The sequence below is a fragment of the Zeus faber genome, assembly GCF_960531495.2.
Source record: "Zeus faber genome assembly, chromosome: 19".
Classification (NCBI taxonomy): domain Eukaryota; kingdom Metazoa; phylum Chordata; class Actinopteri; order Zeiformes; family Zeidae; genus Zeus; species Zeus faber.
In genome coordinates this window covers 9,062,000-9,089,499 of record NC_137206.1, presented here as the reverse complement: position 1 = coordinate 9,089,499, position 27,500 = coordinate 9,062,000, and the positions used below count along the sequence as shown (strand labels likewise).

Genomic DNA, 27,500 nt, shown 5'->3' with positions numbered 1-27,500 from the left:
CACTTGGTTTTCTTTTTCTCTTTTTTCCTTTTTCCGTTCACTCTTTGCCTCTTTCGTTCAGTCCTTTGTTGAATTATTTTATCTTTATTTCTGTTGCCATTTTTTTTCTCTCTGTCGTTCCTTTGTTACTTTTTCTTTTGTTACTTGTCTTTTGTCGTTTCTTTTGTTACTCATGTTTTCTTGTATTTATTCCCTCTTTCTCTCTTTCTTTCATTCTTTGTCTTTTTTGTTGAGATTTTTTTCTTTTGTCACTTTCTCTTTCTTTTCTTACTTTCATTTTTTTTTATTCAGTTATTTTTATCTGTCTTTATTTCGTTATTTATTCTTTCTTTTGTTTTTGTCGTCATTTATTTCTTTCATTATTTATTTTATTTTATTATTTTAAGGGACGCACCGATTTATCGGCCATGCATCGGTATCGGCCGATATTGGTCTTGCTTGACCGCAACTGGCCTATCGGCAAATAAGATTACATCCGCCATTGGCGATGTTTATCCAGTGATTCCAACACATACTATATGACACACCTATTATCAGCCGCCAAAGTATATTTGGGGACCCATTTTAGCTTTTTTTATTAAAATCTTTATATCCGTCAGAGAGAGCGACGCCGTCCGTGATCGATTTTAGAAGACGCCCACACGGCAGGAAGTGATGCTGCCTTTATTGGAACTCGGAAAACCGCAAGCGATGCTGCGTTCACGGGAACTCGGAAAAATCATCTCTGTCGACATGAGCTATCGGCCAAACTGTTATTTTAAAACATCGGTATCCATATTTTACAATCGGTGTGTACCCATTTTCTCTCTTTTGTTTCTTATTTTTTCTTTCATTCCGCCCCCCCACCCCCCCCTATTTCTTTCATCACTCATTTTGTCTCTATCTCCTCCGGCTCCCTCTGGGATGGAGGCGGTTTCGGCTTGTTCCAGCTAACAAGCTTGATCCCTGAGAAGGTGCTTTAACACCCAGCTCGAGCCGACCTCACGGTCAGAGCGTCACCGTCAGACATTTATAAAATCTCTTTTCGAGTGTGTGTGTGAGTGTGTGAGTGTGTGAGTGTGTGAGTGTGTGTGTGTGTGTGTGTGAGTGTGTGTGTGTGTGAGTGTGTGTGTGTGTGTGTGTGTGTGTGTGTGTGTGTGTGTGTGTGTGTGTGTGTGTGTGTGTGAGAGTGTATGTGCATGTGTGTGTGCGGGCGCCCGCGTGTGCGTGTGCGTGTTTGTATCATCAGCAAATTACAGGCAGCGCTTTTTGAAGAGCCACGCAGGTAAACAGACGCCGAGCTCCAGCTGCTCCGCGGCTGATGGGAGTGCGAGCGGGAGTTTGCGGCGGGAGTGCCGGGGGCGGGGGAGGCGGAAGGGGTGGTGTTCTTCGGAGGAGAGAGGGAGAGAGAGAGAGAGAGAGAGGAGGGATGCTGGAGGTGGAGATGAACATCAAAGCGCGTCTTTTGAAAGTACGCCTGCCTCGCTCTTTCACTCTCTCTCTCTCTCTCTCTCTCTGTTTTTCTTTTCTTTTTTTTTTTTACCCTCACAACACTGACAAGTCTCAATCTTACATAACCCCGACTCGAAAGGAGAGGGAGAGAGGGAGGGAGAGAGAGAGAGAGAGAGAGAGAGAGAGAGAGAGGGAGAGAGAGGGAAGGCATGAGGAAAACACAAGAAGGGAAAGTGAGAAGACTACTCCAAAGCATAAACAAAAGAGAAGCAGAAAAGTGAGCGCTTCCTCTCTCTCTCTCTCTCTGTCTCTCTCTCTGTCTCTTTCTGTTTCTCTCTCTCTCTCTCTCTCTCTCAGTTTCTCTCTCTCTCTCTCTCGCTCTCTGTCTCTTTCTGTTTCTCTCTCTCTCTCTCTCGCTCTCCCTCGCTCTCTGCCTTCGCCACCGCCCTGACGTTTAATTGAGCACTCACCGATGCTTAGCGCTCTGTCTGTGGCACCTTTACAGCACGGCGACATCAACGCGTCGGCCTGTTTTCTCGGTCCAGGCCTCCATTTCAAACCCCTCGGGTGGTTTTCCATTTTGCCGGTGCCCATCGCAGGGTTTCTGCACAGCTCAGAAGCCATACACCATAACCGCATGTAACCTCATTATGACCATTATAACCTCTTAACTGGGACTTCCTCCCGACACTCACTCTCCTAAAATACACACAGACGCACACACCGACAGACCCAGATGTGAACCCAGAGCGTGGCGCAATATGGAGAGGTATGTTGTCGGGGTTTAACGTTAAGTCTCGGTGGACGACTGGGGCTTGAAGAATAAAAACCAACCCCCCCCCCAAAAAAAACAAAAACATTTTCAGACTTTTTATATATCTGCGGCGGGGGGTGATCGCATAACTCTCCGGCTTCCAGCGCGAATTCCTGTCCGTCTGTAAACAGCGAAAGCGCTGGAATGCTCCGCGTCTGGCGGGCGCAGAAAACGAGGGAGACGCCACGGACGAGCGAAAAATGAAATGAAGGGGGTGGGAGTCGGGGATCCTAAATCATGAGCGCTCGAGGCAGGAAATGAACGTCGTTCTGGCTCGAAAATCTGTTTAAAAAACAAAATTCTAATGAAATCTCCCTCTCCCTCCCTCTCCATCTTCGAGAACTCCCCCACGTTCCACCACTCCCCAATTTTCCCCCCCCCCCCTCTGGTCATCTGTTTCACGAGATGTAGTACGCTTGAGATAGAGTATGCCCCCCCAAATATTGCGGCTGGTGCTGGTGTAGCAGCGCTGCGCCACACCGGCATGTCTGGCCCCCCGGAGAAAAGCTGCCGCGCGCCTCCTCATCGCCCTGGCGGAAATGAACGGTCATCTAATGCCACGCTGGTATTTCCATGAAAAAAAAACCCAAAAAAACACGGAGGGGCGTTACTCTGTTGTCACGGTAAGCGATGTGAGAAACAATAATTCTTCAATGATAACTGTATATTTTTTTTTGGGGCGGCATTTCCATCGAGGAGCGCGGTCAGTACTCAGCTCAAGCTCCGTCCACTCTCCCCTTGTGTGTGTGTGTGTGTGTGTGTGTGCGCGTGCGCGTGCGGTCTTCGAAGGAGTCCCGATCCCCCAAGCGTCCGTGCAGTGGCGGTGTGTGAGAACGAGCGCTGGGGGGACCTTGGGGATGACTACGCCGGGTGCGTGACACCTGAGCCTGGTGGTGTATCAGCGGCGGGGGCGTTCGGACAGCTCGGCTATTGATCCTTCACGGGTGGCTAATGACCGTGTCACTCAGCGGGGCAGGAGGGGAGCCCGGTGGGGATACAGTGTAGAATATAATGTTCAGGTGGAGAAAATCAAAGGAGTGTGTGTGTGTGTGTGTGTGTGTGTGTGTGTGTGTGTGTGTGTGTGTGTGTGTGTGTGTGTGTGAGTGTGCGAGTGTGTGTGTGCATGTCTGTTTGTCTGTGTGTGTGTGAGAGCGTATTTACATTTTTACATTTTAAAGTAGGGGTGAGGTGCTACATTTTGCTAAACGGTCATCACACCTCCATAGGTTTATACTATCATGGCCAAAACATATCTTCACATACTGCATGTTTAGCGTTGGAAGATTATTGAGATGGCATGAATTTGACAGCCCTGCTCTTTTTTTTGTCAAACTCACCGATCGTGTCCACAACATTTTAGAACAAAATCCAAAAAACTAATTACATTTACGTACCTAAGTGCATCCCCTCGTACCGGTGATTACTCCCATTTTTATGTCGTTCAATGACGGGGAGAGAGGAAGGTCAGCGCCCCGAGACATGTCGGACTGAAAATGAAAACAAATAAATAAACGGCAACATAAATGGATATGTCTGTTTGTCTCTCTGTGAACTGGCCGACGAACGCGGGGCTTCCATCATCCCACGGCGGACGGAGGCTCAGTCTGCCGCTATCGATTCACATCTCCATCTGTTTACCTCTCCCTCTGACACCAGCCATCCATACATCTGTCCATTCCATCAGCTGGCCAGGAGAGGAAGGATGAGTCGATGATGGTTCGGGGAGGAGGAAACCCTTGATTGGAACGTGGAACGTGATTAACTTTCCACTCAGAGAAACTGGAGACGCTGGAGAAAACGGGGGGAAAACACGTTTCAACCCCCTCTGCTTTCTGATAACTGCTTTAAAATAACCTTCTTTTTTTTTTTCTTTAAGCTTTATGCTTCCTTACAGAAACAGGGTTGATAATTGCTTCTCTTCGGCCCTAAGCCGGGCCTCGGCTCTGGTCGGGGCCCCGGCGGCGCTCATCCTTCATCCCAGCCGGGTGCCCTCTGGGATGGGGAGCGGTCCTTAATGGATTCCCCCTGTCAGCGCGGCGCTTTCCGTCAACCTCCCAGTCCCTGTCCCCGTGCATCAACCAGATTACATCGCTCCGACTGCATGCCCGTCACATTTCATTTCCTGCCAGCAGGGGGCAGGCACACACACCACATTTGCTTACATGAAGACACATTTGAGCACACGCACGAATGAAGAAAAAGTGCACTTTTACGGTATATTCCATCATAGCATTAGCTGTTGGATGCAAAAATATAATTTCATCATCTCATTATGTTTTAACTGAGTACAACGGTCCAATATAAAATTAATCCCTATTTCACCAATTTTGACAGATTTTGACTTAATCAATACACCCTGATTACACATTTCCTCGGTGGAAGTTTCAAAACATCGTATCACGCTTCTTCTTCTTCTTTCTTTTTTTTTTTTTCATATTTTTGTGTAAGTAGTTGACGATGGGCCAACCGGATCGCACGAGGTGGTTGACAAGATCCCCTATCTAGTTGCCCGGGGCAACCAGGGTCATCCTGTGTTAGTTTGAATGTGACCACGCGGAGCTGAAAGACCATGCAAAACGGATCAAAGTGCCACTTCTCCGATCGGCCGAGCTCCCGACGCTAATCAGTTCACCCCAGACGGACGATAAACAAATAGAAGGGGTGAGCATGAGAACATGAGGAATGAACTGATCATGGTATCCAAAATACAGCGTTATCTGAGACATCGTATGTCAAACCCAACGTACACAAGGAGGAGTCGTTCAAAGTTCAACATGAGCTACGTTTCCTCTTTAGAGCCAGCGCTGAAGTGTTAATAACCCGCTGTTATTCCAAAATACACTGCTGTCATGGGGAAAAAAAAGGTAGGTTTTTTGTTTTTTTTGTTCCTACGCTCCCACCAAAAGCACTCCGTGCATGTGTTACACTTCTGGTGCAGCCGATGAGTTATATGTGCGTGCGTGTGTGTAGTGTGTGTGTGTCGTTGAACGATGGTATAATGCCGGATCACTTATCACAGGACATCTGGTGGCTACATTAAGGGGGTGGGGAGAGGGCGTTACAAACACACACACACACACACACACACACACACACACACACACACACACACACACACTTCTCCATTCTCTCCCCTCCAGCTCATTATCCTGCTCTGTGGTGCGAGGCGTCTGTCGCTTTTGTGGCATCGGTCTCTCTCCCCGTCTCTGAAAGCAACACTTTTAATTGTAGGCTGCTTGTAGGATGAGTGGGGGCCGGTGAGCGTTGGGCACAAGAAAGTTGTCCAGCTCTGCCACCTGGTGGCTTCTAATCGGCACGTCGGCTCCGTGCTGCCACCGAGCCGCTGATACGGTACAACACCGGGATGGCAGGCACGGCTTTATAGTCTATGCACGGTACCTGCCGGCGCTGTTCACACAGCAAGTGCAGTTTGAATTGTGGTCGGGATCGGCACGGAGTGTTGGCTTGTGCGGCGGCGCTCCTGTTGACGGCAGGGTGCACGGCAGACAGGGGTTCGACAGCAGACCTGGAACTGCGACCTCCCCGACTGTCTGTCAATCACGAGTTGAATATTGATCCTTAGGTTCATCAACATACGTCACGTAGAATCACAATCCAAATGCAGTCACCGATATCATTTACTGCATTCCGCCACGTCTGGGGCTGGACACCTCCCTCTGTACGGCACCAGCGACAGAACAATTCCGGTCATGTTATGATAATTATATTGAGGGTTTACTTAGGATAATTGCCGCTGAGTTTCGAGGAGAGGTGTGTGCTCTCTGCGAGCGGGATGGACGGCGCCGACGGGGAGTAATTACGCCGCCAGCGGAGAGAAGCCCAGACGGGTTAAAAAAAACACGTGCTGATACCCGAGGCGGCGGAGGAGGCCGGCGGCGGACGGAGCCGATGCTTTTTAAAATGCCGGAGGCGGTACGTTCCGCCCTCCCCCGCGTAATGCCCGCTACGCCCCCGACCCCTGTCGAGCATCCCGAGGGGTGAAACCTGAAAATGAAAAGATGCGCTGCTGCTTCTTCTTCTTCTTCTTCTTCTTCTTCTTCTTCTTTTTGTCCTTAATAACATACCAAGGTGAAAGCTATTTCCCCCAAGATGAGATAAACCTTCTGGTGATTATGCAACCAAGGTTTTCTAAACTTGGCCGGAGGTTTTGGATTGAAAGTCGGGGGGGAGGTGGGGGGGTGGGGGGGCTGCTGTGAGTGTGGCCAAGAAGAGAAGGAGCTTGGCCAGTTGGCCTCCAGTCAAGCAGCCTGTGAAATATTTAACCTTCCGTCTGGATGGATCCGCGGGGCTGGAAAGAGGAACCCGTAAGGTTCCTATGTGTTTAGTTGTTTTCGTATGTGAGCCATACAGCAGAGGCGAGAGGGTCCGGGGATGAGTTTCATCTGTGTGTGTGTGCGTGTGTGTGTGTGTGTGTGTGTGTGTGTGTGTGTGTGTGTGTGTGTGTGTGTGCGCGTGTGCGCGCAGGCGTTGAACCAAACACGCAGAGGAGAGAGGGTCCGGGGATGAATTTCATCTATGTGTGTGTAGGTGTGCGTGTGTGTGTGTGTGTGTGTGTATATGTCTGTGTGTGTGTGTGTGTGTGTGTGCGTGTGTATGTCTGTCTGTGTGTATGTGTATGTCTTTGTGTGTGTGTGTGTGTGTGTGTGTGTGTGTTTTTCTGTGTGTGCGTGTGGGTGCATGTGATGTGTGTGTGTGTGTGTGTCCGTCTGATATGGAACAGAACAGCGGGGATGAAACACAGGTCACATCCTCCATCTCTCAGCAGTCATGCTCCTTCTCACTCTGTCCTCCGTGAACGACGCTGATGGCTGACAGCGCGCCCTGACGGCAATCAAGAAAGGACACAGCATCACGTTCTTAGCCGTACGCGCTGTTACTTTAAAAAACAGGTTAAGGGGTGATCGGCAAAGGGGCGGGTTTGGTTTTCTCTTGGGAGCGTCAGAATGCACCAGACTCAAGATATTTCTTGCTTTCAGCGCAAAGTATTGTTTGCAAAATCGACTCAGTCTCTCAGGTAGAAGTTGCCGACTACAGTACAGTAGTAGTAGTACAGTGCCAGGCGTCGGGCGGTGTGATGAGTCGTACTTTTCAAATTTCCTGAGCAATGAACTGGTTTCTCTCCGCAGGACAACACTCCCGTTTGCCAGGTTGTCACCACACGGCGGGGGCCAGAGATGAGAGATCAGACTTTTACATCCAAGAGGGGGAAACAAAGGCAAAGTCCGGGGAGAATCCCTCCCTACCGCACTGAACCCACCCTCAATTAAGTCTTCGTCACGATCGCGGGACGGGGGCACAAGGCAATCAAAACAACTGTTTACTCGGAAATGTCGAGGGAGACGGCAATGCGGCGAGCTGTTCCGGCAGTGGGGTGTCCCGCGTCCCCCGAGCGCTCGGGTGGAAACGCCCGCGGCGGCGCTCCTCCTCGCCGTTGCAATCAGATCCAATATGGGTGTTCCCCGGCTGCCCACACGGGGGCGATGGCAGCTCGCAGATAAGACTGGGAAGTCCCCAAGCGTTCTATTTGTTTATATATTTATTTATTTATATTTATATTTTATTTATTTGTTTGTTTGTTTATTTATTTGCAGCGCGCTGAGCTGTGAACACCGTCGGATGTGATTATTATTATTTTTTTCCCGGGCTATCGTTCTACCCCTCTCCTCTCTCTCCCTCTCTCTCTCTCTGTACACTGTACACTGCTCTCGCATTCGCTTCTCCTCTTTTTCTCTCTTCGTATCTCTTGTTCATCCTCGTTCCGTCTCCCGGTCCGAATAGAGGACGGAGATAGAAAAAGCATTCTGCAGCCGCACGCGCACGCACGCACGCACGCACACACAATCACACACACACACACACACACACACACACACACACACTTCTCCTGTCAGAGATTGAAAATCCTGAGATAATCAGTTTTCTTTTAATCCACTTGTTCCGTAGCAGAGATTACCAGCCGATAGTGTTTGCTAATCCAGAGCGGCGCGGGCTCCATAGAAGTTCATCTCCAGAAAGAGATGGACTTTTGTTGTTTTTTTTGTTGTTGTTTTTTTACTTTTTCTTTGCCTGGAGAAAGACGCGTCTGAGAGGCTTTTACATTGTCACCAGCACTGGAGGTATAACGAGCCAAATTAAAAAAAAATATATATATACACAGTATGTTGGAGAGCCCAATGTGGGTCTGACCAATCCCTCGGTGCGGGAGGCGGCAGGGTCACCTAATCCATGTTTACCGTTGTCAAATCCTGCCCTAAGCCGGGGTAAGATGTTCCTGAACTGCTAATCCGTCCCCACCTTGTGCCCCTGCGGACCCGGGCCCCGGCGGCGCGGTCCCAGATACCCGAGCGCGTCAGTCTCACCACCTTCACGTGCGGCGCCGCAAAGAGGCGGGAGGGAACCGAAGGGCTCGGCGTTCGGAACGTCTGCTTTTTATTGGGGGGTTTGTCGCTTCGGAGACCTGGTCGTACGTCGCCAAATCCCACATCTACTGGAGTTACCGAGTAGTTGTCATCAGTACAATTGTCAACAGACGACCGACGGTACAGCCGCAAATCGTGTCAACTTGTATCTAATCATTTCAGGTGTTTTTAATCTTTATTTATGAATGTATTTACGGACCGGATTGCATTTTCTTCATCCCTCTGGGTTATTTGAGTTAAGGGATAAAGACAGCGGGGGGGCTACGAGGTGCACTGGCTGCCGCAAAACACAACATCAACGTCTGTCTGTCCACCTGTCTATCCATCCATCGATCCGTCTTATTCCGTGCTATTGCTTGCACGTGCAGGACTGCGCATTGGGACCGAATCTTAATCCCTCTGCAAGAGGTCACGGGCGACTCAAAAAAAAAAAAAAATCCCCGGGGGCCTGGTCACCGCGGCGACTCCACCGTAGGTCTCCCAGGCGACCGTAACGCACAACCGGAGCAATCTTGGCATTTTTGTTTTGCGAGTTGCACTCACTGGTATTTGGGAGTCAAGATTCGGAGCGCTTTGTTAATCTCCGTTTCCCCAAGCTCCGAAGGTCGGTCAGATAATCAGGCGGCTCGAGGGCGGTTGGCGGCGGGGGAGCGCCGGAGCACGGAAGGGACGCAACGGAAGGCGGAATTTGCCGGCGTCGCGTCCTTTTGTAACTCGTGTTGGAGCGTTCTCTTATCTCATCTACGTTCTCGCCCAAGAAGTAGATGTAAGGTACAGGAGGTGCCCGTGGAGCTAAAATATACAGGTTTATCGTACTTTATCTTCATCTTCCCTTCTTGCTATATTCTATTTGTACTTCACTTCAGCCTACCCGCCACCTGCCTATATCATCTGTTTAGATGTGTACCTGTATTTTATTTCATTTTATTTAATCCCTTTTGCTTGCCTTGTTCTGTCAACTGCGGCGGCTGTGACACGTGAATTCCCCCTCTGGGGTCAATAAAGTCTTCTTGTTAATCTCGTCTCGTCTTATCTCAGCTCATCTCATCTTCAACATTCAAGACGCAAAGGAGAGTATACAGGCACAGGCGTTGCATACGTCTGAAAAGAATTGTCTTGCTCTGTTGGCCTTTGAGGTGTACAGTATTAAAAATGAATTAAAGTGAAATCCTCTTTAGTTTGCATTTAATCAGTGCGTGGTGTGTGCTTGTTTGTGTGTGTGTGTGTGTGTGTGTGTGTGTGTGTGTGTGTGTGTGTGTGTGTGTGTGTATATGTTTGTCTGTGTGTGTCTGTGTGTGCTGCATTATTGCATCCTGTTTATTGGCTCAAGATTCTGCATTCTTTGGCCTGTGTGTGTGTGTGTGTGTGTGTGTGTGTGCGTGTGTGTGTGTGCGCGTGTGTGCGCGTGTTTTTGTGTGTCTGTGCGCGCGGCGTGTGTAAGTTGCGTGTACACGTGCATGCTTGCGTGCACCTGATGTGATTCCAGCATCCGGATTAGGATTCACATCTGTCATCCGCCCAACGTTACCGTGTCCTGTGCCGGATCAGAACGAGCTCGCTGCTTTTCCCCGCTCTGGTTGGGAAAGGCGGCGGGGTGGCCGGCGGAATCACAGAGCTCGAGCTGGAGTCGCAACTGTCATGGAAGTGAAAAAAAAAAAAAGCAAATCACGGGACGAGGCCCCTGTACGTGTTTCATGTTGGCAACTTGTCAGCTGTTGCCAACGGACAAGACGATGAGTAATGTCGTTGTGTTAATGATAAAAAGTTGTTGTTCTTTTGTTCTACTTCCGCTCCGTCATCCAGAATCACCATCATCACGGTGCTACAACTTTGACCTGAACATGTTTCGTAAACCGTGAAGAAGATGCAATTAAAAGCTGAACGTGAAGAACAATGACAAGGTTCGGCGGTGCACGTTCAACAACCTGACGTCAGCAGGTCCGTGCGCACACACATAACAACCGCTTTCTTTGAGGAGCAGCAAACCTGAAGAAGGAGAAGGGACGGGCGGGGTTTTGTGGTACTCCCGCCTTCTCCCGGTTCTCTTGAGGGGCAAAAAATACCTTGTGATATGTCGACGGCCAAAACGAACATGGACGCCGCACAGCTCGCCGCCGTTGGTTGTTTGTGCAGCGAACTCGCATGACATGATACACTGATCAGACCCTCGTGACTCTGCCGCCACGCCACGAGTTGCTCCTCATTTTAACAACACCACAGTCACCCACCTGCCGCTTTTTTTGGGCTCCGCTGCCGGGTGGGGAATTCCCGTTGCGGTTTGAGGCTTTGACCCGCACACGCCAAATGATGACGGAAAGACCAACCCTGCTCGTGTCAAACATGTTTGATCGAATCGTGACCTGGCCGATTGGGATCACTCTCGCACGCATTATCGATGACAGCTATACAGCGTGCCTGCCCCGGACGACGACTCCGCCTGATCGCAAACCGTTGCCGAAAAAGAAAAGTCAAGTCATGTCGCTGTAGCTTAATGGAGCTGAACAGGGGTTCAGTTTGGCCGATGCCGTGTCGGTGCTGTTAAAATCATCATCTTGAGGTATTGATCGAGTATTAAAAAGTTAAAGACGATCATTTCTCTCCATCAGCCGGACTTATCCACCAGCACCAGTGATCCGCAATAGCCCGGTTGCCTTTTATTTCCCCCCATTGATGAAAGGAAAGATTTGCATGTTTTCCCCCCCAACGCCCCGAGCAGCCGTCACGGCAGCGGCTGCATAGTGACAGCTGTTGATCCCGCAGCATGAATGGACGGGACACGGGAAAAGACACGTCCACTTGTGAATGAAGCCGTGGACGAGCCGTCCGTCATGCGCTCACGTGCACTTATCCACACGCGCAGACGCACGCACGCGCGCTCAGGCACACATATGTACATCTAAACTGGGCCAGATGGTGTAATCCTTTAGTCTTCCCGGTGTTTTTTCTTTTTTTTTTGTTTTTTTTGTATTTTGCCCCCCCATGCTGGGATTATACTTTTGCGTCCAATCGGATTTCTGTCCACTCTGTGGCGATAATGTGAGATGATTGACGGGCGGGCGGGCGGGCAGCAGGCAATCCCTGCGCTACATCAGTGCGTGTCCGGCGTAACCGGGGCCACCGTCCATATCGGCACACGGGCTTCTTCCGCTCGCACTGGTTTTTGAGGCATCGCAGAGCAGGTAAGAGAGGTGTGAGGAGCCGGGAGAGAGGAGGGAGGCCAGGCCGGCGACCAACTGTTATTTGCTTAGAACCTTTGGAATGGGTTAGGATGAGCTTCGAGGGGAAATCGGTGAGCGTTCCCAGAAAATATTGGCATATATCTTGAACTAATCCATTTTGAACTGTGAGCTCGATAATTATTCGCCGGCTCTTCCTCCACAGCAGATGCTTTGTATGTGTGTTGTTATATTAATTTTTTGGCGAAGTCAACGCACTAAGAATAAGATCAGAAGAATTGAGACGGGAAGCAAGATTAAAAAAAATAAATAGTATATTTGGATGATGGAGTTTTGAGACATGAGGCTAAAGTGCTGTTTCGACCATCATGATTTTGATTTTTCTATTTGAACGATAATTATTCTTAGTTTTGATGTTGAATTTTATTGTGTGCAATTTTTTTTGGTCACAGATCTCCCTTTCTTATGTTTTATTTTCCCAATTCCACTTCTTAAAGTTTCAAATATCCTCCAGCTTTTTTCCGACGTAGAGGTTGTTGGAATTTGACATAGTATGACGCATACGTTTGCAAAAACGTTCTAAATATTAGGAATTGTGGAAACTCCTCCGGACCTGCTGCACATACCGAGCTAAGCCATGTTCAAGTGGAAGGTTAGATTACGTTTCTTCTGTTTTTCAACCAAAGAAAAATATGTCACTCAAGGCGTCTCGGCGATATAAACACGAGACTGGACAGTATAATCATTTTTGAGATTTTACGTGCCTGTCTTCCTGCCCCTTCGAGCATGTCTTCATGCTGTTCCGCTGCTGAAGTTCAGCTGCTTGGGTTGTTCACAACATCATGTGCTCCGTCGCGTTTCCATTCAATCCAGCTGCACTCTTGGCGGTCCGTGCGTCCAGAGCAGAGCCGCTGCTCCCGCTCACCGTCACCGTGACGTCCGGTGCCACGCTCACTCAGCTGTTGCAACACTCATCAAGCAGATGAATCTGCTGCGCTTCAGGCCTGACGTGGAAAACGCGGGAGCTGAGTAAACACGTGTGCAGGTTTCGGGAATGACCGCAGTGTGCGTCCGTATACGAGAACATGTTCGGCGTCACCACTGCCTCGTGTAAATGTGTCGGGTAGAATAACCGAGTGGCAGAGTTTGTGTCTCAGAGAGAGAGGGAGAAGGAGAGAGAGAGAGAGAGAGAGAGAGATAGAGAGAGAGAGAGAGAGAGAATGTTTTCTGCCTTGCCAATTTCTCAACGTGTTTTGTTTTCGCCGGACTTGAACGCAACGGTGTGTGATAGTGGCCAACCCCAAAATAGATTTCTCAAACGCTGCAAAAGCCATGAAGATTCTTCTCCCGTGTCCTGCAGTGTCAATTTGTGTGGATGGAGAGAAAAGAGTCACAGCGATTAACGGATGGAACCATTTAGCGAAGGACAGTGAGACCTTATTGCTGAGAAACTTCATGAAACACTTGTTTGCAGTCAACAGAAACCATGTTATGCCCGGTGGGTTAATTCAGAAACAACATCAATTTATTCCTAACCTGAAACATACGACCGCATTTACAGAACTTGTGACAGACAACTCTTGGATTTCATTTAAAATTGTCTTTATTTATTAGGCGTAGTTTGAGTTTGGGCATCTGGGCTCTACTGCTCGTCACTCCCAGTGAGGTGTACAGCAAACGTAGGTGTAATGAATGAGCTAGAAATATAGGAGTGATGAGCTTGAATCCCCCTGTTGGGTAGAAGAGTAGTGCCCAACAGGTCGATGGAGGGGAGGTGGAGGAAGCGTAGCAACACAGCAACCAAAGCAGGCAATATAGCAGGTAGGGCAAGAGGGATAGGTTGCTTAAATAGGCAGGCCCAAGAGTGCCTGGAAGCGTGTGGCGCGGTTGAGTTGTGTGACACCCATCACACTTCGGTCGATTTCCTAACCATGTGGATCTCACAATCTAAGCAATCAGTGTTACTGCTGTGTTTGTGCCATGACCACTGACCAGTGTTTGACAGCGTTTACCTCAACCGGGGCCGGACATGTTGTAGAGGAAACCCCCACTGCACCACAGAAAACCACTCAGCATGTCAGCTTTGAAGCGAACATGGCGGTACTAACCCCCAAAATATCTCCTTCCCTCTCCCAGGTCAGTGCTTCCTGTGTCTGGTGGACGTGGTGCCCGTCAAGAACGAGGATGGCGTCGTGATCATGTTCATCCTCAACTTCGAGGTCATGTCAGACGACAAACTGCGAGACAACCGGGAGCTCAACCACCGCCTGCCTACTTGGCTGGTTACCGGTAAGCCACCTCCACTCATCTTGATTAGCCTGATTGGCTGCTTATGCGAGAGGCAGAGATGGGTTGAAAAACAGAGAACCTATCCTTCAAGGGAGTTGGAACGTGTTGATTGCTGGGACGAGCATCAGCTCATTAGCACATATTTAAATAGTTATTATATTTAATAGTTAATTAGTAAATGTAGGCTAATTGGCAAGGCTAGGTCAAAACATCCCAGGTGCTGTTGAGCAGCTTTCTGATAAAAAATAAATCATAGGTGCTGGCTGGCTGAATGCTGACATTCGATGAAATAGTAATAAATCTATATATAAGTCTATGATCCTCCTTACTTGGAAACTACAAAGCTCTGTTTGTGGAACACAAAACCAAAGCTACACAAGATGACTTCAGTGAAGATTTTGAAATTATTAGTAAGTACCATATGTTAAGTGTTTTTGAAACGTATTCAGATAAATTTGTGTGTAAAACATTAGACATTCGAATCCACGCATGTTTGGGAATTTCCAATTTGTAAAGGAAAAAATGAATTCCTATTTGTTGTTTGTGATCTGATTCTTATTTGGGAAATCATCATTAATCATCATTAAATATTGTCATGAATCATCCCTGATCTCCCAGTCATATATATATTTGTTTTCGTGTTTTACTTTTATCAAGTTATTTATAGGGCTGCCCCGACTAAAGTTTTACCTAGCCGATTAGTTCAGTTCAATACATTAGTCGACTAAACGTCACACGTTCATAATATTTATTTAATTATTTAAATATATATTTTTTGGGGCATCAGAAAATTGTTTGAGTTCCACCGTTGAGAGATAATGTTATACTAACGTTGTTAACAGTGTGCTTCATGACAGATAAATACAACATCTAGCAACCAGCCTTTAAAATTAGGTATACGCGCGATTAGTCAACTAGTCGATTAAGCATTGCCACCCTCGCTAGTCGGCACCAGAAATACGAGTTGGTTCAACTTATTAGGTCCTATTATTATTTCATTGATGTACATATTTAAATTACATATTGACACAATTTTCACTGAAATGTGGCGTTCAGAAGATGTGTCGGCGTCCCCTCGTTAGGGGCCCTCATCGGGCGCATTTCTCAGGGCCACAAACTGGGTAACTCGCTACGCCTTCCCCGGCCTCTTCCCAGATCCCAGCCCACGAGCTTGAGCGTGTGCTATATACGTGGTAGATTGTGAACTTGCGATACGATTTGGTTATTGAAGAACGTGAATAACGGTTTACTATGGCCCTTCTAATATACGCAATATTTTTCTTGGACTTTTAGACTAGTCCACTGGTTTGTTGGGAACATCCCTATTTCAAATATCGATATAAAATTGACAAGTGATACATGCGCAAAGCCAGCCACCTGTTAATTACTGGCAAAAGCCGCTTATTAAAAGCTGTAATTGTTTTACTGAATGTGTCGCAACAACCATCAAGGAGACTGAACTTGTATTTTAGTTTAAATTTGTCTCAAATTAAGAGCCCTCTCGCGTTTCATACACGGGTCCAGCCATATAGGCTTTTAAGCTTCATTTTGACAATGCGCAGTGGATTTATTTTTTTCCTGCGACCAAGGTCGACTAAGACTCTTCTCGTCGACTGACGTTTGGTCGACTATTTGGGGCCAGCCAAGTTATTTCCTCATGCCATGTCACTCACCTCCATGTCATTTCAGATCTGCCCATTCTCTTTTGCTTCGCTGTCACTCCCTTCTCTTCACCTGGTTTCTCCCGCCTGCGTTCTCTCGTTAGTCCATCAATACTTCCACAATACTACTTGTTTCTTGTACTGCAGTCCGAAACCTCTGCCTGGTTCCCTGGACCCTGATTCTCTGTCTGTTCCCTGCCAAATAAGTTTGCCTTCTCTGACCGGTCTCCTGGTTTTGACCTCTGCCTGGTTTTTTTGGATGAACCTTGTAGAATTTTTTTTTATCTGATTGCTTTGGTGTTGTGCTTGTGGGCTCACATCTGTTCTGAGTCAGTGAAGGTAACAAATATGAAATATATGGAAGAATTGTTATAGTGTAAACATGCTATATTTTGATCCTGCATTCATCAATGGTGACTTCCCATTCCATTTTCCCATCTGCTACACCACTGCACACCGCCAGATACCAATATATTCAACAGTAGTAATAAAGTTTTTTCTCAACCATGTCCTTCATGAGCCTCCTTACTTTTCACTTCGGAATGTCATTGCTACAGCACCATAAAATGTGACAACTTTATAGGCGTCCATTTATTTAAATTTTTTATACACGCACATCTCATTTTGACTTGACAGGGATTCATTTACACTCACACTTATTTAGAAACAAATGGCACCCGCTCCAAGTGTTCCTCAATCCAGAGTTGCTGTTTTTTGACATGGAGGAATTTTTCACAACAATATTCGATGAAGAAATGATTGTAGTTCACAATATTCCAATTGCTGAGAGACTCGGTAATCCTTGTTTAACCCTTATGTTAAGCCATGATCTGCATCTCCTCTCCATGGTAATCTCCCTGACAACGACCCCTGCCTTCTATCATGCCATGCACATGTTAAGATACAAAGCCAACTGTTCGCTTCTTCCATTAAGGCACTAAATCAACAAAGAATAAGACCCGTACCACATCTGTCTCTCTCTCTGATCCGCAACCCCCCCGGCCCCCACCCCACAGGTCGTCCGCGAGGTTTCAAGCTGCGCCTGCCCCTACTGCGCTCCCTGTCCAACAGCAAGGCCTCCCTGGACGACCCCGAGGCGGCCCACATCCCCACCGTCGTCCCCCTGCCGCTGCACAGACAACACCCCATCCGTGAGTCCCTGGCCCTGGGGGAGTTCCTTACCCTGGCCCCCCCACCACCGGACAACCAGGAGCAGGTCTGCGGAAGCAGGTGAGCGTCCCCCTGCTTGGACTGATTTACGACCAACCCCAAGACTCTAGAGACTATGGAGCATAAACAAATGTGGGGGAGATTTGCATTGGTTTGCACCATTTACAGACCTGCCAACCTGAATGCATTTTGTGTACCAGCTATGCAATTCTTCTTCAACATATGCAGGTACGAAATGCCAGCTGAAACCACGCAAAAAAAGTATATATGTTAAAAAAACATGTATTTATATAATTGGAATTTAATGACAGAAATCAATCAATCGATCAATACAAAACAATACCATACATCTGTTGGGTATTTAAACTACATCCCTCAGATTGGACCAGATGCTAAGGCCTGTGGTTCTGTAATCCCTTCCTGTCCTCTCACTCAACATCAGCTGATACGCAGCACACCAATGGGAAGTGGGAGAGTTATGATAAAGTACAAAAATGTTTACCCTCGTGTTAACATATAAAACGTGAGATGCACCGATCAATCGGCCGGAGACCGGAACTGGTCGGTTTTCACCGGCCGGTCAGTGTCAGATATATTTTCAGATTCTGTGCGGGTCAAATTGACAGGCCCTATACTGTGCTTATCTACTGAACTCGTAAAAATGCTCCGATATGCAAACACGATACCAACGTAATGTAACGTAGTTGCGTAGTTGAGGCTCAAAAAAGAGAGCGAAACAAAGAAAATGTCGGGAGGTACTTCAAGGTAAACAAAGAAGATGAAATAAATGATTTATTTATCGCCTGACAATATTCCAACGTTGTGCAGACTGTATCTATCGCTGTCACTGTGGAGCTCCGCTCATGATAAAAATTTTGGCTCTTTTTTGAGACTTGGTTCTTGACAAGTCACTTAGTAAAACGAGTCGTTCGATTTGATTCACTTTGTTCGTGGTTTAACGGTAAGCAAAGGAGGATTTCCAAAGAGCGAGCGCGAGAAGAGTCGGGCATTTATTTTATTTTTTTACTTTTTTGTAATGATCGTGGCAGTTCGCCTACCACGCGCCACCCAAGTGCCGTGTTCAGGGCACAGAGGCACAGAAGACGGGGTTGTAAACAACAGTTTATTGTAGAGAGGGGGCTAGCTGGAATTAGCCCAGGAGCAGATAGAACATGTCATGACAGGGCTCCTCTCTCCTGAGTGTGTGTGGGGATGGGGGTTTTAACCTGTTGCTAGTTAGACCAACCAACGTGCAACAGGTATGCAGCCACTCTGATCCTAGATCCACTAATTACCTAGATCCAGGTCAGGTGTGGCTGCTCAAGCCACACCATTCCCGCACCACAATGATTTATTTGCAAAGTACCACATAAATATATTATAAATGTACTGTGTATTTCCACTTAAAGTGAAAGAGAGTTTAATTTGAAGTTTGATGTGGACTTTTCCATGTTAGTTATATGTTGGGTCCTACTAAAACTCAGTGAGAGTTCCTGGTTGAATAATACTGAAACTTGGTGACAGACCAGATTCTATTTTATTGGAACTCAGTGACAGTTCCATGTTCTCTTATATTCCCTTAGTGAATAATAAACAATAATAAACACAGAGTCAAAATCAGCAATCTCACTACTGTGGTAACTGAAAATTGCAGCTGTAGTCCGTATGTGCAGCTGTCCACTTACGGGGTTTGATAACTTTATGAGATGATGCATTTCAAGGGGTATATCCTAATGATATGAATACGTATACTGTATATAGTTAGCTGTAGTAGCTCACATACGATGTGATGAGCCTCGTTACCGGACGACTACGGTGTGAATAACTGATGGAGTCAATTAGCTGCAGTCACTCAAACACCACGGAGACTCCCCCTTACACTGTTGTGGTACTCAAAATATTTTCCCAAGGTTGGCAGGTCTGCATTCATAGAGTTAAAAGTTTGTTTAATGTGGACATCTTTCATTTCTCTATCAGCCTCATAGGCCATTGGTGAGTACAGAACACTGTCCAGTGCAATAATTTATAAAAAAAAAAAAATCATATCTGGTGTTACATCATAATGGACCAACGGGTCAAATTGAGCAGTGAGCCTGTTCACTCAGCCAGTGTTTCCCAATCTTTTTTCTGCCACGACTCACTTTTTACAAATGCAATAATTGCACGGCACACCACTATGCATTTAACCAACGAAAACATCAGAAACAGATAGAACTGTGTTTACAATTATGGCTTAGTAATGGTGATTCAAGACTCAGGAACGACTTATTAAGTGGCAAACAAATCAGGAGTAAATTAAAGACCAAAGCCAAAAAAGGCCAGGGTGTTTGGCACAATTCACATCGAATCTGACTGATGTACACGTGGCATTCCATCAAAATCAACAGGTTTGAGAAGAAGGTTTGAGATCGTTGTCCATTCCCAACTCAGTGCTGAACCGACTCTTTTGTCTCTCGCCCATCGTGCAGGAAGTCCCCCCTCGATCGGCGTGCGTTACACCAGCTGAACCAAACGAACCAGGAGTCAGAGCATCCATCCATCAAACTCTTTTTACCGAGTGACTCATCGAGAACCAAATCTCAAAAAAGAGTTTTCGCAACGTAAAGTCGTCGCTTTCAGAGTGAAACCTGTTCTGCCGAGCACAGAGCTGCTGTTCTGGCCGGGGCTGATTCATTTGATTAATTATTACAGCCTTGCAATTTGGATCTTGCAACACATAAGCTTTTATGAATTATTATTATTTTTTTTTTTTTCACGGCACACCCGGCAAGCACAAACTCAGGCACATTAGTGTGCTGCGGCATGGTGGATGAAAAACACTGCACCGATCTGCACGCCCACACCACCCGTCTCCGCTGACCGTTTTCCTGGTTGATTGCTCACATTTTTCGTCTCTTTTTTTTTTTTTTTTCCACGTTGTCTCTATTTTGGGGTTTCGGAACGTTCGAACGAAAAAAACGCATTTGAGTTGTTCCTCTGTGCCACTGTTTTTTTCCAGGTCGGCTCTACAGAGTTGGCCGGAGGACCGTCACGAGGACCCCGAGGGCTGCGAGCCTCCTCTCCCGGCCCCCCCTCCAGCGGCCCTCCCTCCCTCCGTCCCCGGAGGGGCCCTCACCCAGTCCTCGCCCTGCGTGGCCCCCCACCGCCTCAGCCTCAACCCGGACGCCTCGGCCTCCAACTGCTCCCTGTCGCACAGCCGCTCGCGGGAGAGCTTCCACAGCATGCGGCGGGCCTCCTCAGTGGACGAGATCGAGGCCATGAGGCCCAACTGGAGCCTCAAGAACCGCAGGGCCAGCGTCCGGCTGGCCAGCAGCAGCACGGGTGAGAGAGGGAGAGAGAGAGAGAGGAGAGAGAGAGAGAGAGAGAGAGAGAGAGAGAGAGAGAGAGAGAGAGAGAGAGAGGGGCAGAGCTTGGGAGGATCCTTCATGGTTCACTTGCCGACAGGGTTACCTACCATCTGTAGATTTACAGACTGTGAAAGACATGTAGCTACATTTTTATCGTGTCCATAAATCCGTACTGTCCCTAAGTAAGGATTTATGTTTTCTGGATTAACGTTATTGTCCCATAATTTGTCATAACTCTTTCGCTCTAACGATTTCTGAAATCGTTTTATTTCGGGCCGCTAGGAAATTATGGTGATGTTAATTTGATGTAAGCCTATTTTTTTTTTTTTTTCATGCACCCAAAAATAGTGAGATGAATGCACGGAGGAGAAAAGGTGCCCACGGGTCCTTTTATACTGTATGTCTTAATTTATTTCAATTTAAGGATTGGTAATTAAAGGTCGTAATTGATGTTAACAATCCTCTCACACCGGACCCCTCAGGTAGCTCTTTTATTTTAGACCTGTCCTAAGGGGAGATTAAATAACAGACGAAATCCAAACTCTGTATCCTAACAAAACAAAAATACACCTATTCAAAATGACTCAGTAGCGTCATGCGACAAAACGCAGTGACAAATATCAGTGGTTTCGGCAAAATAATATAGTTTGCTTGTATTTTTTTTTTTTTCGATTTACAATATTAAATAAATGGATAATGAAAAGAGAAGGCAAACCAGTAAAAAATGATGAACAGAGAGAGAGAGAGAGAGAGAGAGAGAGATATGAGGGAAAACTGTGACAGGGAGTGTGTGTGTGTGTGTGTGTGTGTGTGTGTGTGTGTGTGTGTGTGTGTGTGTGTGTGTGTGTGTGTGTGTGTGTGTGTGTGTGTGTGTGTGTTTGTGCTTGCGTGCGTGCGTGTGTCTTCCTGAAAGGGCGAGTTAAAGGCCACAGTAGATATTAAGTTGCCTCAAATTCGTTATTGGAAGTCAAGACAAAGATTAATGAAGTGGTAATGAAATGTGTGCGAAAGAAAAGAAAGTGTGTCGTGACGGATGGAAATGTGCATCACTTGAATTCCTCTAATAAGCTGGATGTGATGGATGCCGTTTTATTTGCTGTTAGACATGACACAGTCACTTAGGGGTGATCTATAGGCTCCGCGCACCTTCACTGCCCTGCAGAGAAGGAGAGGGAGGGATCAGAGGGAGGGAAGGTGAAAGGCGGCGAGATGGGGAGGGTCCGAGTCCTGTTGAAGACAGTGACAGCGCGTCGCTCTATGCGTTTGGTCTTAAAGGGGAAGACCCCCAACCCACAGTCCCAAGAGCAGCCATTGGAAAAAAATCGAATTCGGTCATTTTAAAGTGCAAATCCATAAGAATTGCCTGTATTGTGTGGATTACACTACACTGCATTCTTGCAGGGGAAGGCGGACCCTGCCGCCAACAGTGGAGACAGCATAAGGAGGAGCACATGCATAATGCAGATACATGGGTTAGGGTTAGGGTCAGGGTTAGCCCTAACCCTCACCCCTAACCTCTAACTATAACCCCTAACCCTACCCCTAACCCCTAACCCTAACCCCTAACCCCTACCCCTACCCCTAACCCCTAACCCTACCCCTAACCCCTACCCCTACCCCTAACCATACCCCTACCCCTAACCCTGCCCCTAACCCTAACCCCTAACCTTAACCCCTAACCCCTGCCCTAACCCTACCCTTAACCCGAACCCTAACCCCTAACGCGAACCCTAACCCATTACCCCTACACCTAATCCTAACCCGACCCCAAACCCCTAACCCTACCCCTACCCCTAACCCTAACCCCTAACCCATAACCCTACCCCTAACCCATAACCCTACCCCTAACCCCTAACCCCTAACCCATAACCCTACCCCTAACCCTAACCCCTAACCCATAACCCTACCCCTAACCCATAACCCTACCCCTAACCCCTAACCCCTAACCCATAACCCTACCCCTAACCCCTAACCCATAACCCTACCCCTAACCCTAACCCCTAACCCATAACCCTACCCCTAACCCATAACCCTACCCCTAACCCCTAACCCCTAACCCTAACCCCTAACCCCTAACCCTAACCCGGCCGTTCCTTTAAAAGTGCCAGCTAAAAAAAAGTATCAAATATAGGATTCTTTTAACAAATAATCTTACGGATTACCACTTTAATATTTCTCATTATCCCTATCGCCAATGTTAATCTTGCTCACTCTCTCTCTCTTTCTCTCTCTCTCTCTCTCTCTCCGTCTGTCTGTCTGTCAGGTGCAGTGAACAACAAGTCAAACATCCTGAACTCCACGTCGGACTCGGACCTGATGCGCTACCGCACCATCTCCAAGATCCCGCAGATCACGCTGAACTTCGTGGACTTCAAGCCCGACCCGCTCATCGCTCTGCCCGCCGGCGAGATGGACATCATCGCCCCCTGCAAGCTCATCGACCGCACGCACAACGTCACCGAGAAAGTCACGCAGGTGAGGCGGGGCCGCCGTGGGGAGGGGGCGGGCCTCCGCCGCGTGGGTGGATACTTGCGCTGTGGGAGCGGCAGCGGATCCGTGTGCGGCGTTTGGGCGTGCAAGGACGCGCCTCTCTCTCTGTGTGTGAACCTGGCCGTGGTCGTTGGCTCGGTGTGAGGCGTTGAGTGGGAGCGTGTGAAAGACGCGCGGTATTGGAGTTGGCAAACTGTCCAGATAAGATCACGTTGCAGATTTAGTATGCACTGGCATGCACCGGTTTCCAACGCGGGTTGCAGCGGTGTAATATTTCATGGTGAGATAAGATAACACTTTATTAATCCCCGGAGGGAAATTGGGGGAGTGAGGACTGGACGTTAAGCAGAACCCTGAAGAACAACGCAAGATGCTTCACGATTCCTTATTTTTCATTTTGTTTACCTTACATTTTACTTCCCTTGTTGCCTTGCCAGACACTAAGTATCTGGGTATAGGTATGGTCTGGTGCCCCCATAGTGATCATCGGCGCCCTAAATACCAGATTAGGAACCACTGTTATCGATAGACATGCTAGTTTGCTGCGTTGAGTGTGTGTGTGTGTGCGTGCGTGCGCATCGGCACTCCACCGCATCCCTTTGGGTTTGCACTTTTGTGTACGTGGCTGCGCCCCGGAGACGTAACTAGGTTATCATTTTTTTTCCCAGAAGCCTCCGCCCCCGCCTCCGCGTCTTCCTGTTTCTCGCGAATGCCTGTCGGGCGGGCCTAATTAAATGATAATGACATTGATTGAGCTCAGACGCGACGATGACTAAGACATGTGCGATGGCGTCCGGGCTCCAAGTGGAATTACAGGTAATCACTTTAGCCGGGAGGGACAGGAGGAGGGCGTACAGGGTGCGTTTCAATGTAGTCCCGTGATTTGCTTATTCTGTCACAAGCGGTTTTGCTCTCCTTTCCTGCTGTTAGTTGTAAGAGGAGTGCAGTCGCGGCGTACACGCGCACATCACACATTGTAAAAAAAATAATTTGTCACGACAACGGCTTTTTTTGGGAATTGCATTAAAACTGCAACTCTTCCCTTCATCGCATCTGTGTTGAAGCATGCTTCAGGTTGTCGCAGGAGGCGAGACCACGTGGACCTTGGATTTGGAGTTTGGTCGAGGTGGTCACCTTGCATAGGGAATACAGAAATGTGCCGCAGCACACTAATGTGCCTGAGTTTGTGCTTGCCGGGTGTGCCGTGAAAAAAAAAACAAAGCACAAAAAGAACGTGCGTATCCCTCTCTCGGAATCGGACGAAAAGCCGCAACGGGGGGCGACGACGTGGAAACGGGTCGTTTCCGTGGGGCGAGCTCTTCAGTGCGGCTTTGTTACACAGCAACTCTCCAAGGGAAGTTGCTTCATTCGGATGTATTGTTACTGCATGTGATTCTTGATCCAGTCTGCTTTGGATGACACAAAGGAAAGATGAGAATAGCTATGCAGATGGATAGATGGAAGAAATTGGCCCATTCTTTCTGTCTCTCCCTGTTGTTTTATACTTTCTCCTTTCTACCTCTCAATCGCTCTGTCGCTCGCTCTCTCTCTCTCTCTCGCTCTCTCTCTCTCTCTCTCTCTCTCTCTGTCTGTGACTCGGCTGTGTTTGGCCCCCTCGTCCGCCATTCTCTCAGTGTCCACAATAGCAATCTTGCAGATTGATTGCCGATATGACATGTAATCAGCCTGGCCCCCCTGGTTTAATCAGGTTGGCATCTATCGCCTTTTGTGAGGCGCACAGAAGCGGCGAAAGGCCAGGAACGATAATGGCGCGATGAAATTGACCATTAATTTAAAAGACTCTCAGCCGTCACGACGGGCGAAACATCTCACGCCGTGACGCAGCGGTGCCTGAGCAATCAGCCAGAAAAAATATTAACCTAGCGAGAGAGTTTTGACTTCTAAAAGCAGTACTTTAATGTTGAAATGAGCCATATATTACCTGATGGTAATTTCTAAATGATTAGCTTCCTGTTAAAGCTTATGTCAGCCTTCAAAACAGTGTGACACAAAACTGTGGTTTGTGGAGTTTTTTAACAATATTCCTGCACACTTTTAAGTTCAGTTAGTGCAGTTGACACACATACACAGTGTGTATACGTGTGCGAGGGAGTCAATTTATTTATTTTTATTTTACCTTTATTTATACAGGGAAACCAATTGCGACTGAGGTGTCATTTTTGATGGTGCCCCGGTTACAATGATCATACATAAACATTTTAAAAGAACATAAATACATCAACAACATCACCAATCAATAAATAAAACGACAAAAATATAAATTTTTACGAAAGCATTTGCAGATCACAACGTCAAAATAGCCGTCAAGTCACACTTTAGTTATAAAGCGCATTTCATACTGAGGCAACACAATGTGATTTGCAAAGAAAAACAATCAAAAAAAGAACATAATTGTCAGCTGGTCATTTCAAAAGAATGCCCCTGAAACAACAGCAACAACAACAAAAACAGCAACAACAGCAACTACAACCGCTGTAGCAACAACAGCAATAGCAGCAGGAGCAACAGACAGCAACAGCAGCAACAACAGCAGCAGCAGCAGCCACCAAAACAACAGCAAAAACAACTACAACAGCAGCAGCAACAACAGAAACAAGACAAAAACAGCAGCAGCAAAAGCAGCAGAAATAGCAGCAGCTACAGAAACAAAAACAACAACTGCAGCAACAACAACACCAGTTGCAACAACAGCAGCAACAAAAACAGCAGCAACAACACACAAGGTTCTTAAATCTCCCCAAAGGGACTGAGGCATCTGATCCGCAAGTCTTTTGGAAGTCATTGCAACCTTTTGGAGCACGGTAGAAGAAAGTAGTTTTTCCTGGCTCGGTTTTAACTCGAGGGACCTCAAGAACCAACCAATCCCGAGATTGAGTCCGGAAATGAGTTGGATGCCATTTGATGAGGGACGTCAGGTAGTTTGGGAGCTTGTGTGAGATATCTTTGTAAACAAACACAGCCATCCCACCTCCTGATGCAAGTTGCAATGATGCGTTCTAAAATGATCACCAGTGATAAAAAACAAGTGCTGAGTGATAAACGGTGTCATGATGTTTCATAGTGGTCGAGGCAGCGTGTGGCAGTTCTCACGGTAAACAGCACTGTGAGGTGGCGCCGTAGAGAAAGACATGAGATATGACGAGTGTCAAATCCATTTTCCTCATCTCTCTCCCCCTCTTTTTCTATCTCCCTCTCTTTCTCTCGCTCTCCGGCTCTATCTGTGTGAGACCTCAGATCAGCAGCGTATTCGAAAGAAGATGACGCAACGCAATAAAAAACCTAAGAGTGTCTCTATCAGCAGTGCAGCTGTCAAGGTCAAAAGTCCCATTATTACATGTGTGTGTGTGTGTGTGTGTGTGTGTGTGTGTGTGTGTGTGTGTGTGTGTGTGTGTGTGTGTGTGTGTGTGTGTGTGTGTGTGTGTGTGTGTGTGTGTGTGTGATTTGGGTGTGCTTGCACAGTAACACCCGTCCACCACAACGGGGCCGCGAACCCCACCTGCTGGGAGGTCTGCTTGTATGTGCCTCCTTCAATCATTACTCCAGCTATGATATGGAGCATTGCAGGTGGAGGACAAAGCACCAGCTGTGTCTCCAAATGCTATGGGGCGCTATATATAGCAGCTACTGTACATGAAAGAAACCGCACCAGCACTAGACCAGCAGCAGACCAGTTTATCCAGGCTATTTTGTTTCCGAACTCACGCTGGGTTAGGGTTATAGGACGAACGTGCCGAACACCGCCGCGCCGTATTGCGCCAACTCCCCGAATCCCCGGCGAAGACGCGGTCCCGATACCCACCGACCGAGACCTACAGAGGGCGGCAACGAGATCGTCGGGTTCACTTGAAGGGCCCGGCGGAGCCTCTCAGAGGAGCAGAGAAGACATTGGAAAAGCGATCGCTCTTAAATTATTCAGATGCTCCATGAAACATCTGGAATCTGTCAACAAGGACATACCACTGGTAGAATCCCTCTCCCTCCCTCCCTGCCTCCCTCCCTGCCTCCTTCAGAATGGCTGCTGCATTTTCCTCATTTCCACACAAACACACTTGTTCTTATTCTCAGGGTTCATTCACCTCAAGAGTGTTTTTCAATCACAGTGCTCGTTGAATGTGTTGGTGAAGACCGGCTGGACAACACGGCGTCAGTTACAGTGGGGTTATGGAGGGTAACGAGGGTTAAGGCGACAATGAAAGTCATTTTCATGACTGGATTTTAAAATGGGGGAAGACTATCAATTAAACATGGAGGCATCCGTTACAACCCCCCAACATACACACCCCCGGAGCCATTTAAGTAATCAATAGTGTGACTGACAGCGGCCTGAATCGCCGAAACGGCGTCCCAGATGGAGCCGTTTTCAGCGGTTTGAAATGGACAAATTGGGATCGCGGAGAGTCGCCCCGAGCGCCCGTCGGACAGAAGGCGAACGGATGGAAGGGCGAGCGAAAAACGTCAGGGAACCCAAAGCGCCGTGCGTGATGTGGAACGGACGGAAAGGCGGGAAGCGCGACAACTCCACAGCATTTTGTCCGGAGGGCGACGGGAGACAGAAGACTATCGAACGGCGAACGATCGGCAGGCGAGGAGTAGGGAGGTGGGAAGGGGCTCGGAGGGAGTGGGGTGGGGGGGGGTTGGAACGTTTGAGGAGCGCCGGTCAC

At 47.7% G+C, this 27,500-nt stretch overlaps 1 protein-coding gene across 1 annotated transcript in view; it reads left to right on the top strand.

Annotated features, from left to right (window-relative positions):
* Positions 1-27,500, top strand: part of kcnh2b (potassium voltage-gated channel, subfamily H (eag-related), member 2b) — a gene marked incomplete at both ends in the record, with an annotated part of 250,377 nt that overhangs the window by 135,833 nt on the left and 87,044 nt on the right. The window contains 4 exons of the mRNA XM_080020691.1: positions 13,998-14,150; positions 16,828-17,041; positions 19,980-20,302; positions 22,592-22,803. Coding sequence (XP_079876817.1) covers positions 13,998-14,150; positions 16,828-17,041; positions 19,980-20,302; positions 22,592-22,803 — 902 coding nt within the window. The remainder of the gene's footprint in view (positions 1-13,997; positions 14,151-16,827; positions 17,042-19,979; positions 20,303-22,591; positions 22,804-27,500) is intronic.